General features: G+C 29.6%; 1 protein-coding gene across 6 annotated transcripts in view; it reads left to right on the top strand.

Moving 5' to 3' along the window:
* LOC122512820 overlaps positions 1-14,239 on the top strand; it is a 415,571-nt gene that overhangs the window by 279,159 nt on the left and 122,173 nt on the right. For all 6 annotated transcript variants that reach the window (XM_043628901.1, XM_043628916.1, XM_043628909.1 and 3 more), the window contains one exon: positions 12,089-12,226. In XM_043628901.1, the coding sequence (XP_043484836.1) occupies positions 12,089-12,226 (138 nt within the window). The remainder of the gene's footprint in view (positions 1-12,088; positions 12,227-14,239) is intronic.

Below are 14,239 nucleotides of genomic sequence, written 5' to 3'. Positions count from 1 at the left end.
AATTATTTCCTGTATCTATTAATTAAAGTACTTTTATTTCAAACACTTCTATTGTTTTCTTCATCAATCACTCTTTTCTTTTGTGGTGAATTACGTTTTTTTTCTCTCTACCTCCGTTATTTACAGTGGCTGCATTTTAAATCCCTTCATTTAAAACTTTTATATCCGTAATGCCATTCATTGAATTGTAATTCATTAAAACTATTTATCAGCGTTAAACCAGGGTGTCTACAATACTTGGAAAACCGGGAAATTTTAGGGAAATTAAAAATGTCCTGGAAAACTTGGAAATGTCAGGGATTTTTTTTCATCATGACTTGAAATATTCTTGTACAATATTTTTAATGCCCACAATTAGTTTTATAAATTTTTTGTAAAAAATTAATATTACCATTCCAATTTGATTGAAGAAGTACGAAAAGTTCTTTTCAAAAGTTAATAAAATCCTTCTCAGAAATTCAATTAATATTCAACATTTTTTTTAAATTCTCGTCAAAGTTTCAATTATCTTTATAAATAATAAAATTCTGCTTCAAAATTCTATTATTTTCAAAAATTTGTTTAATAAAATTCTTGGCAAAATTTCAATTATTTTGAAAAATGTTTCTCATTTCAATGTTTTTCAATATCTACTATTTTAATGAAATTTTTCCAAAAGAATCTAATTATTTAAAAAAATTTTTAATTATTTTCATAAAATAATAAATATTTCACAGGAATTTGATTATTTACAAATTTTTTATAAACTTTGCAATAATTCAGTTTTTTTATTTACATAAATAATAAAATTTTTACTGAGATTTAATTGAGGAGGGACTGGGATGCTATAAGAGAATACGCATTCACTTAACATTGTGCGTATCCCCTTATAACATCCAGTCCCTTAATTATTTTCGTAAATAATAAATATCTTTTTAGGAATTTAATTATTTTTATAAATAATAAAACCCAAGAATTTCAATTATTTTTATTACAATTTTAATTGAATTCTTCGAAAAATGTAATTACTCTTAAAAATTTTATTAAAATTCGTCATCAATTAAAAATTTTTTTTAGTAAAATTCTTTATGAGAATTCAAATTTTAAGAAACATTTAATAATTCAATAAATTATTTATTTTTGTATTTAAATAGTTGAATTTTAATAAAAATTGATTTAATAATGAATTTCAGTTCAAATTTTTGATAAGAATTGAATATTAAAATCAATATAGCGTGAATTTTTTTTATAAATAATTGAATTTTGAAATTAATTTTTTTAAAAAAAAGTTTAATTGAATTTATTTACATTTGAAGTTTTTATTTTTTAATATATATTTAAGGGGATTTGAACCTTGATGACGTCACAGTTTGTGCAAAGCATTAGTTTTAAATCTGTGACGTCATCATGGTTCAAATGCCCTTAATTGAAGAATTCACGAATAATTAAATATTGTAAAATAGAATATTGTAAATAAATTCATAAAATAATAAAAAATTCCAAAAAAATTCAATTATTTATAAATTTTTATAAATTTCTTCGCAATTTAATTATTTGAATTCAATTATTTTTATAAAAAATTAAATTATTATAGAGATTCAATTATTTTTCAAAATAATAAAATTCTTTTTAGGAATTAAATTATTTTCAGAAATAATAAAACCCAATAGAGAATTTTAATTATTTTTAATACAATTTTAATCAAATTTCTCGGAAAATGTAATTATTTTTTGAAAATTTTATTAAAAATCGTCGATAGAATTATTTTATTTAAAAATATGATGATAAAATTCTCAATGAGAATTGAATTTTAAGAACCATTCAATTGTTCAATACATTATTTATTTTTGTATTAAAATAATTGAATTCTAGTAGTTTTCTAATAATTAAAACTGACACCAACTCCAATTGGAGTTGCTAACAGTTTTTTATACTTTTTAAGATTATTTCCTTATTATTATAATTTTTAAAAATTTTTAATTCTTTTTTTATTAATTTTACATGGAAAAATCCTTAGATGAGAAAAAACTGTTAAACTGGTACCAACTCCAGTTGGAGTTGACAACAGTTGTTTTTATATTTTTTAATATTATTTCCTTATTATTATATTTTAAAAAATTTTTAATTCTTTTTTATTAATTCTACACGAAAAAGAATCCTCAGTTGATAAAAACCGTTAATATTGTTACCAAATCCAATTGGAGTTGGTACCAGTTTTGTGTACTTATTAATATTATTTCCTTATCATTATACTTTTTAAATTTTCATTTTTTTATCAATTTTAAATGGAAAAAAAAATTCTTAGATGATAAAAAACTGTCAAATTGGTACCAACTCCAATTGGAGTTGGTAACAGTTTTTTATACATTTTAATATTATTTCCTTATTATTATTATTATGTTTAAATTTTTAATTCTTTTTTTATTAATTTTACACGGAAAAAATCCTTATTTGATGAAAACCGTTAATTTTTACCAACTCCAATTGGAGTTGGTAACATTTTTTTATACTTATTGTTATATTTTTTTTAATTTTCAATTTTTTTTTATCAATTTTACACGGAAAAAAGCCTTGGATGATAAAAAACTGTTAAACTGGTACCAAAAAAACCGTTAATTGCTACCAAATCCAATTGGAGTTGGTAACAGTTTTTATACTTTTTAATGTTTCCTTATTAAATTTTTTTTATTTTTAATTTTTTTTCTTAATTTTACACGAAAAAAAATCCCTTAGATGATAAAAAACTGTTTAATTGGTACCAAGTCCAATTGCAGTTGGTAACAGTTTTTTATACTTTTTAATATTATTTCCTTATTATTTTTTAAAAAATTTTTAATTCTTTTTTTATTAATTTTACACGAAAAAAAATCATTAGCTGATAAAAAAATGTTAAACTGTTACCAAATCCAATTGGAGTTGGTGACAGTTTAACAGTTTTTTTTAAAAGTTAACGAAAAACTCTACAAAGATATGCAACGTGGAATATTTGCAAAATTTTCGTACGGAAATTTTTACGGAATTCTTTACGGAATTCCACTTTTGTTCCAATTTTCAAAAAAAGGAAAATAGAAAAAAAAACTTGAGAGTAAAATTGAAATAATTTTATACACTCTCTCTCCAAATGTCCTAACTTTCCAAAAGACTAGAGTTACAACTCAAAAGCTCTCGCTAAGTTCAGAACTTGAAATTCGAATACCAAAATTCTCATACCAACTTCCGACTCATCGTTGTGCGCTTCTCAGAATAGCCAAGAGAACACTCTCTATGGGAGAGGGGGAGTGAGAAGAACCATGAACTTGTGTAGAATGGGTGCAAGGGTGTAAGGGAGATAAAAGGAGGATGGGAAGTTGTCGACGAGCGACAGGGGTGTACTAACTTAAAGTTTCGAAGGTGTAGCAACGCGCGAGAGGAGGTCGAGATAATGGCTGCAGCTTATGCCGTAACAAAAGGTAGCATTGTGGAAAGGGTAAAGGTGGTGGGAAAAGAGAGAGAGAGAAGGGGGGGAGGTTGAAACTCGCAAAACGCGACACTTGTGCACTACGGCTTAAGTTTCATAATACCACTCTGGCAACTGCAATGCTGAAGACACAAGGACCTTCGATATAATTTGCATATTGTCACTTCGAGGTAAGAAAGGACTTGCCCCGTGATCTCGACCCCACTTCCTCATTTTCGTTAATTAAAATTAAGTAGCGAACACCTTCGTCTATTGAGATGGCGTCTCATACTTGCCGAGACTATTACTTATTGGACGAGTCTCTTTAATGGGAACGATTCTTTTTTTGTCTTTTACTTTTCATTAAGAAGGAGGGTTTAAACCTTTAAACACACTTTTTCCTAATTTTCCCTGAAGTGATTTTACTTATTCGGAATTGTTTTTTTTTTACTTGATAATTCTTCCACGCGTTCTACAGGGGGAATGAGTACTAAAGTAGCGCCACGTAACGAGAGCGTCAGGTAACTAAAAAAGCCGTTACCTTTTTAGTTACCTGACGCTCTCGTCACGTGGCGCCACTTATTCCATGCGATACTTTGCTCTTTAAACGGTCTTTTATATTTATATTTCACTAAATTAAATAACTCCAATAAATTTTTTTACAAATAAATGGAACTTTCATTTAATACTACTAAATTAATTTTTTCGATTTTTCAAAAAAGTATAAAAACGGTAAAAGAAAAACACATAAACGTCTTCCAAAAATCGAAAAAATTAATTTAGTAAATTAAATAATTGTGGAAGAATTTACTGAATATTTAATTTCATTTAATATTGTATTCCGCAATATTATATTTATCTATTACTCAACTAGGGTTGCCACAAATTTAATTCTCATAATTAAGTTTCTGCTCGCATTTTTTACGTTGATGAAAAATATTACCTGATAAATTTTTCGATCACTTTGAATGCTTCTAGCTAATTTCGAAATCCAATTTATATTATTATCTGCTTTCACATTTTGGTCGCAAATTATTAAGACAATGAGAATAATTTTTGTTATTAACATTTTTGCTGTTTTTGTTTAAAGAAAACGAAAGAAAAGAATTAGAATTCCGAAATTAATTTAATTTAATTTCAATTTTAGAATTGCAATGAAAAATAATTTTAAAAAATTCTTCTGCTCTTTGACTATAAGGACTAAACTGAATGTAGTGGAAACAACAGTTGGAATTTAAAGTGAAAACTGATGTGGGAATGAATTGAAAATGCAGGAAATTTATTTTGTATTTTTATTGATTTCACTGTTATGGATTTATTATTTATAAGTAAATAGGAATTCGGAAAATGATGATGAAAAAATGAAAATATTCAATTGATAAATTGATAGAGATTCAAGTTTAGAAAAATAAAAATCGATAAAGTGGACACGTGTAGAAGAAATTTAGTTGAATTTTTTAATATTTATTTAAATATTTAAATATTTAAATATTTTCATTAAAAATAATTAATTTTTAGAAGAATTTCAGTTAAAAATACTAAAAAAAATTGAATTTTGAAGAAGTTACAAATAACTGCAGAAATTCAATTATTTTCAAAATTTTTTAAAAATTGTCGCCAAATTTGCAATTATTTGTATATAAATAATAAAATTCTTCTTCTCAATTCAATTATTTTCATAAATTTTTAAAAAAAATTTTAATATACAATTCTACGCAAATATTTAATTATTTTAATAAATAATACAAATTTTACAAGAATTCAATTATTTTCAAATTTTTTATAAATTTCTTCTCAATAATTCAATTATTTTAATAAATAATAAAATTTTTTCAGAGATTCAATTATTTTCATAAATAATAAAATTTTTTTTAGGAATTCAATTACTTTCACAAATAATGAAATTTCTATTATTTTTAATACAATTTTAATCGAATTCCTCGAAAAATGTTATTATTCTTAAAAATTTTATTAAAATTTGTCGAAAGAATTCTAATATTTAAAAATTTGTTGATAAAATTCTTTATGAGAGTTCAATTTTAAAAAACATTGAATTCTTCAATAAATTATTTTTTTTTGTATTTAAATAATTAAATTCTCGTAGAATTTGAAATAAAAATTTATTTAAAAATGAAGTTCAGTTAAAATTTTAGATTATATTTTGAAAATTTTTAAAAGACTTTTTCAAAAATTATTATAAATGATTGATTTAAAGAAAAAATTTAGTTAAAAATTCTAGAAAATTATAATTGAATTGAAATGATGATAATAATTTTGAAGACGTTACAGTAACAATATTCTTATAATGTAAAATAATTATTTTATCACTCGGTCATCTTCATGTTTTATAACAAATATTTTTATAAGTTTTTGAATTTCAAAAAGGTTTGAATTTGATGACATTTTTGAAATCCTAATTCCTATGGAAAATTAATAATGATTAAATATTTATTTAAAAAAAAATTTATTGATGTTTTCTAATAAATTTACAATTAAAGACATTCGTAAATAAATGTAAGAGAAAATTTTTTTTTGGTAAAATTTTTTTCTTTCTTTTCTAAAAATTCAAAAATTTTCAATTTTATTTTCAATAAACGTGAATATGTACCTAATATTTTATTCCAAAAGTAAAGAATCATTGAATTCTTGCAAAGAATTTTATAAAAAAAATCTAAGAATAACTGAATTTCTTTTATCGAATTTTTTTTAAAAGTAATATGGAGTTTCTTTAATAATAATTTTAATTGAAAATTTAGAAAATAATTGAATTTTATAAACTATTTTCTTCGGGTTTTTAAAATAATAGTCGTGTTTGTTAATAATTAAAATTAAACATTTAATTATTGAATTTTATTAAAATTTTTAGAACATAATTAAATTCTTCTCAGAATTTTATTACAATTTTCTAAAATAATTTAATTCATTTAAGAGATTTTATTAAAATATAGAAAATAATTGAATTCTTTCGAAAATTAAAATTTCATTTAAATTATTGATAGAAAATTAGATTATTTTAAACAATTTTATTATTTATGAAAATAATTGAATTCTTGCGAAGAACTTATTAAAATTTTTGTAAATTCTAATTATAAATTCTTTTGAAGAAAATTAAATATGTTTAATTGAATATCACCTTCCTTTGTTCAGAAAAATAGGAAAATAAAATGTTTCGATCATAAATGATAATAATTAAATACCTAAATTAAATAATAATTCGAAATATTAAATCGAGTGGAATGGAATTAGGGGAAAACAGTGATTAGAATGAATTGCAAGTTCAGCAAATTTATTTTGTATTTTTATTGATCTCTCAGTTATAGATTTTTTTTAATACAAGAAGTGAAGCAAACATTAAGAAATTATTGGCTTTTCAGTGTGCAAATAATTTATAATTGCGAATGGCAATTTTTATTGTGCAAATTACTGATAAATTGTAGAAGAATTATTTTTTACTCGTCAACTGGTAATTCGTGTCAGGGGAAAGGAAAATATTTTTTTTACAATGATAATATCATTGATTTATTTCAATTTGGAAAAAATAATTTCAAAATCAGATAGCCGTCAGTAGGCTCCAAAAACTGATGGAGAAACTTCTTCTAATGTCTTCTATGTACTTTTCTTAAGATCCGATAGACGATTAATTCCAAAATGAAGGCAAAAGACGCAATAATCAATCCAAGGCCAATAATAGTGGCAATTTGTTGAGATCCCATGACAGACTGCATTTCATCAGAATTACAGGATTTGCCAGTTTGTGAAAGAAAGGATTCCTTCGCTGAATATTGCTTCAACCATTTTTCTTTAATACCCGAATCGATAATTCTCTGAATAATCCGATCGAAACTTCTGGCATATGGAGAACCTGCAGAAAGTGCCATAGCTCCATGATCAATAGGAAATTTATCGTTAAAAAGTTTAACGACTGGTTGTCCACATTCATCTGTTCTAGTACGAACCATGACTTCAGCTCTTCGTAGTTCCATAACGCAGGTTGTATTTTTAAAATCCAACAATAATTTTAAACATTCTTCTTCTATACCTGACATCATGACTGATTTGTTCAACATTTGTTGTAAGACAACATCGTCAGTAACTTTAATCATGTGATAATAATTTACGTGTATCTGTACCTCGATATCCGAATTGACAACGTCTTCAAGAGTTTCGTATTTATAGGAAATTGTCGCCTCCAATTGTACTTGATTTATTGCCGTGAAAATATCCGAGGAGAACATAAAGCATCCTAGGAGAAAGGCTATGAGAATTATTCTCTCCGCTGTTTCTTCAGGATCGTCGGGAATCGAAGCTCCGAGAATCAATTGAAACATGTACTCAATTCTCCATCTTTTGGAATTGAAACTCAAAATTTTTGCAACTGTCCAAAAGAAGATGGGAAAAGCAAGGACGGTTAGAATACTCTTTATTTGCCATTTGTAGACTTCAGGTGGGTGGTCATTCTTTAAAATTGGCACAACTATTCCAATTCGCATTGGCGTTAAACTCTTGCTGAGAGTTGGATTAAGACCGCTGCAAACTGCTATTGTTATTTCGACGCCGAATGTATCAATTTCGTTGTTGAAGATAGCTACAGTGATTCCGGAACCACTTCCCTTCTGACATGTATATGGACCCCAATCGGTAAGCGATGATTTAACGAGTGTAAAATTCATCTTTTCTGCTAAAGTCTTCAGTTTTGTTACGGCAAATCCATAAACCTCTTCAAGTGGATTTTCCGGTACGAATACGTCAGGTGGTGTGGAAAGTAATGACGCAATAAATGGATAGCCATGCATATTTTTCAGTTTGTCCGGATACCAAACAGTTTTCAAAGACGGAATTTCTTTAGTGATTATTCTCGAGAAAGGATTGTACTGAAGGACCGTAAAGTTAGAATTCAGATTTCCCGCCTGAAATGATCCTGATGTTTTCCGACTGATTTCAATGACAGCCACATCCAAGAATTGATTGATCCACAGATTTTCGAAAAATTGTCGATAATTTTCAATCTTGTAGAACACGAGCAGCAAGCATTTTGGTTTGCGATTCAATTGTGAGAGTTCATTTAAGAAATTTATCGATCCATTGAATTCGGGATCATTCTCCGAATTTTCGAGCACAAAGAGCGAGAGTCGAGGATTGTAGATTGTGAAATCTGATTTTTTCGGTTTATCACTTTGTGGTGTGAGAATTTCTTGAAGGAATGTAGTGTTTGATAATTCTTTCATCAGATTGTTGGAAATTAAGTTTCCGCTCGCATTTTTTCCGTTGATGAAAAATATTACCTGGTAAATGTTCCGATCATCTTGAATGCTTTTTGATAATGTCGAAATCCAATTTATCTTGTATTCTGCTTTCAATTTTTGATTGAAAATTATTAAGACAATGGAAATAATTTTTGTTATTAACATTTTTGCTTTAAGAAAACGAAAGAGAAGAATTAGAATTCCGAAATTAATTTAATTTTTAATGAAAATTTTAGAATTGCAATGAAAAATAGTTTAAAAAATTTTTTCTGCTCTTCTATGACCATAAGGACTAAACTGAATTTAGTGGAAAGAACAGTTGGAATGAGTTATAAGTTCGGAAAATTCATTTTATATTTTATTCTGACTGATATAAAATTTTTATTTATTATTTAGATATTGAATTTAAGTTAAAACTGCTGTGGGAATGAATTGAAAATGCAGGAAATTTATTTTGTATTTTTATTGATTTCACTGTTATAAATTTATTATTTATAAGTAAATAGGAATTTGGAAAATGATGATGAATAAAATGAAAATTTTCAATTTATAAATTGATATAGAGGTTCAAGTTCAGAGAAATAAAATAATCGATAAAGTGGACACGTGTAAAAGAAATTTAGTTAAATTTTTTAATGTATATATTTAATTATTAACATAGCAGTTTAATAGTTATCCCACGCGCTCACCAGATGGCGATCTTTATTTCTCAGAAAAGAACAAACAATTAACCTCCAAATTTTGTCCATTCCTCTCATCTCGAACTACTGTTCTAAATTCGAAATTATTTTTATTTACTCATCTCCAGTAATTTAATCAATTAAAATAAAATTTTATTCTCCATCGGGAAAAGTAAATTATTTCCAAATCTTTGGGATTTATTTGAAGCTTCCTACGGAATCATAATGTCGATAGTGCTCTTGACTTGGTTAGATGTAGTCGGGTTTGGTTTGAGTTTTGTGATAGGGAAAAGAGGGTGGCGCGACGAGCGGAAAGAGAAAGAAGATGCACCAAGTTTATTCAGAGCGCGAACGAGAACCCACCACCGACGACGACGACGACGTTCACCAAGCCCAGATATTAATTTTCTCGATGTATATGGATGAGTTTCGACTGGGCCATCGAGCTGCTGAGAAAATAGGAAAAGGGTGACAGAAACGAGAGTTGGGAATGATGACTTTGGTGTGAGGTAAAAGGGGACCCCGCACGTGGATACGAAACTGTGGAAAGGTAGAAAGCCCACTCTCTCTCTCAAATCGATGGAATGGGAGAGAGAGAGAGAGAGAGAGAGAGAGAGAGAGAGAGAGAGAGAGAGAGAGAGAGAGAGAGAGAGAGAGAGACAGAGAGAGAGAGAGAGACAGAGAATGACAAACAGAGTGAGTACCTTGCAGATATGCGGAATTATTAGGGGTGTCTAAATTGCTATTCATCCTAAATATCCTTCACGTTATTGCCTTCTCGTCCTTCCTAAATTCAATAAAAATTCTGACACTATTTTCAAAAAGAAAATTACCAAGGGAATAAAAAATTGATATGTAAAAAATAATTCATCATTCTTGATAGAAATAATTTTCTACTAAAAAAAAGTTTTATTTATTATAATGACGTAACAAAAAAGATAACAAATTTTATATATATATAATTTGCAAATAACCAGTAAACTCACTGAACATTCAATTGCATTCTTTGAAAATTTTAATGAAGTTGGAACGTGTGGAATGCCCGGCTTTCCGTGTAATACGAACCAATTTAGTCTCTCTATAGATGAGTATCGTTGCTTTAGATACCCTCGAGTACCTTGCTTATTATGAATCAGCCATCCGCGTCCCACTAACTGAATCCTCCAGACTATTAATCCAGGTTTCGATATTAATTACAAAAAGAATTTAATTAAAACAGTTTTCCTATAATACGTTTACATAATAGAGTATATATAATATAATGGAAGGGAAAATTTGTAACCCATTTAATAATATTTAGTTCTTTTTTATTTCTATCAGTTATTGTTTTTTAATATTGTAAATTTTTCTTTGTGATTTTAATATTTAATCAACCCACGCTACCGCCACGTGGCGCTACTTATCTACCAAAAATTAAATAATTTTATTCTCGTTTAAATTTTTTTTTTCTTTTTTGACAAAAAATTACCATTTTTGTCGTTGGGGAATTTACTGCCGGCCATCATGGAGCAAAAGGGACAAGGTTATGCACGACACTCAAAGTTTAGTTCCGGCTTTTAAAAGCAGGGTGGGGTATTGGGTGGAGGCATCCAACCCTCGTTATGGGTTATTTCCATGGGCTTTTGTGTCACGTCGAACCCATAGCCATCCTTTGAATTGAAACACTATGAGATGGATCGTTCGAACACCAATCGCATAGATAAGTGAGCTTTTCTAGTTTGCGATTTTTATATTCCATGACAAAAAAAAATGGACAAAAATCTAGGATGGAAAATAAATGCGAAATATATAGCAAATTGTTATCACAATTCTATTTCATAAAAATTTATGTAAATATATTTGACTTTTACAATTCTTTTCTCTCGGTAAATTCAAAACAAGTACAAGGATATTGATTACAGAGTAATAAAATTTTTGACTTTGATCACTTTGAGAGGATTTAAATTAAAGAAGTAGTTGTTTTTATTTTTCTGTTTTTTTTTAATAGAAACGTCGACCTAGAGTTTAAAGTACCCTTTGTAGGCTTGGGCGCATTTACATATTTAACTAACCTAACGGTGATGGCACTACCGCACTGGCATTAGCGCTTGCACGGATATTCTGGAATATATTAATCCAGCGGAGACGCATACCAGCATTTTGAATTAATGCTTGTATCTGTACGCTTACGGACACAGAAGTGTTGGCTAAGGGACTACGTTGATTCGAACGAGGCTCTGTACATGTGTGGGTGTGTGTGTGTGTATATATATATATTGTTCCATCGTTAATGCTCGGGCAGGGTTGAAGCTTTCCGTCCTGCATCAGAAATTGCTGGTAATATATACATTCACATGTGCAGGTACGTAAACGGCCTCACTCATCTGGTTTGTAAATGGCCCAAAACGAACAACGTACCACAGACCTTGGTTATTCCAATTCATTATTATTATCAGACTGTTTCTTAATTACTGCCCAAAAATTGAATTTATCTAGTGGATTTTGGAATTATTTTTGGATTTAGTTCACTGACGCCACCGCAAGTGGCGCTACTGGTACCTTTGAGTAGTTCACTGACGCCACCGCAAGAGGCGCCACTGGTTTCGTCCAGTAGTTCACTGACGCCACCGCAAGTGGCGCCACTGGCATCGTCGAGTAGTTCACTGACGCCACCGCAAGTGGCGCCACTGATTTTATTTAATAATTGACTGACGCCACCACCAGGATGCTGTTACAGCATAACTAATCAAATAATTTTCTATTTGTTTCAGGAAACGGAAATTTAGAATTATTCGATAGTGAAAGTGGACCGGATTTAACACTGTCGCCGCAAACTTTCACATCAACGGCGGAGGCCTTCATCAATGACAATAGCGACAGTCTTGGCGTGCCAGGTGACAACGATACTGGTGAGTCGAAAAACTAAATTAAAATAAATCTCCCCAGACGTGACCGTTGGCAATTCTATTGCTTACTCACCATTTCTCTCTGGAATACAAGCTTGGCGCACAAGGCGCTTGAAAAGCAAACCCTACAAAACGCTATCCAACCTGCATTTCGCATTTTCTCTCTTTCTCTCTCCTGCCAAAGATGATATTACCAACAGGAATGCCAACTTCTTCTTCTTCTCTACAACACATACGCCAGCATTCGAATAGTTTTGGCAGTTTTTGGTTCCTCTTTGACCGAGAGGAAATTTATTACAAGTCAAACTACACGAGCACTTCCACCACGTCAAAAAGCGTTGACTGCCTGAGTCGATTTGGCGCCGACTAAGTTTAACTTAGATATAATAATTTCAACGAGGAACGAGTTCGCCACGAGCCATGAATTTCGGCTTCTGGCTATGAATAAATTTTAAGATGATTTGCATCTAGAAACGCAATCCTATTTTCTACAAAGTGTTGAATTTTGTCGATGTAAACCAAGAGATATTTTTTTTCTTTTGTTGGGGGGGGGTCAGAAGAGGAGAGTATTATTTATTAGCTGTATATATGAGAATTTACTGCTGGAGCTAGTAAAATTGACGTAACTAGTTCATACAAACATGTTTGCTCGAAAGATGAAATCATTTTAGTGACGTGAGATTTTACGATCATAAGGAATTGTTTTTAACCAGGCTACGCTGTTTTCATGTTCAGTTTGACTAATTTTTAAATTGATATAGTTTAGTGACGCCTCCGCTACGTGGCGCTGTTAGCCACTGGTAATAAAAATACTTCTTTAATTTCCCTTCTCTGGAAAAATTGACAAAATATTAACGACTTTTGATCTGAATTAAGACCCCTTATCTTTTTTTCCCAGCTCGGATGGATCTTAATACACATTTTCCAAGGGCTTTTCTCATCTTTACGTCGCGTGACCCTTTGGAAGCATTGGTTACGCGAATAGCCTTCGTAAGTTTTTATGGGGAAATATCAGCAGCCACTGCTGCTGAAATCTATTCCCCCGACTCCAAAGTTTCACATCTGTAGCTTCGCTTACTCCCAAGTACCGCGCCATTTTACCGCGTACTGGTAGCCCTACGTCCCATAACTCGAATATTTACGGTACGGCCGATTCACCACTGGCAAACCTCATCCCAGTTTCAAACCTCGTGCAAATAACGATTCGACGCCCCCCCCACACACCCGTTATACTTTGTGAAAATTCAGAATATACCCTCCCTCAATGTGCATGTGTATAGTCGCAGATATATTACACAGCTCGGGCAATGACGAACCAAATTGCCGTCCAGCATGGGTTTCGCCTTCGCTATTTCTTCGCGTGAAAATTACTCTCACAATATTTTGCGAATGGTGAAAATCGACAGTTTCACGAGTCACCTTGAGTTGCTGCTCGTAATATGACCGTGTGTGTCAAACTTGTAGGAATTTTAGGAGGGATTGTAACAATAAAGGAAAAACAAACGTACCTATTGAACAATAGTGCTAGTCGAATAGTTACGGGACAAATTAAATTTTATTTCACATCAATTTCAAAACGAGTTTGCTATTTTTAAAATTATAAACAATCCAAGAAAGAAATACTAATATTTTTTATTTAATTTTATTGATATATTTATCGTTTTCTATTTAAAGTTCAAAATTATACATTTCGAGAAAGCCCTCTGACGGTAGCGTCATCGTACTAATCAATTTTAATTATTTGTGATAATATTCAAAGCGCCATCTGTTGAAAGCGTCATGGTATTACTAGAGGTTTAAAGCGCCATCTGTCGTAAGCGTCTTGGTATTACTAAAGATTTAAAGCGCCATCTGTCGAAAGCGTCATTGTACTACTAGAGAATGGAATAAAAAAAGAACAAAGATATCCCGTGTTGATGTTAAAAGGAATTATCTAATGAAATGTTATACTAAAAAAAATGAATATAAAGAAAGAAATGAATGTGAGTATTTTTAGAGAATATCCACATTTATGAG

Source organism: Leptopilina heterotoma, unplaced genomic scaffold (genome assembly GCF_015476425.1).
Source record: "Leptopilina heterotoma isolate Lh14 unplaced genomic scaffold, ASM1547642v1 Lhet_1, whole genome shotgun sequence".
Classification (NCBI taxonomy): Eukaryota; Metazoa; Arthropoda; class Insecta; order Hymenoptera; family Figitidae; genus Leptopilina; species Leptopilina heterotoma.
The sequence above is the reverse complement of the archived record's forward strand: the minus strand, read 5'-3'. Positions and strand labels throughout refer to the sequence as shown.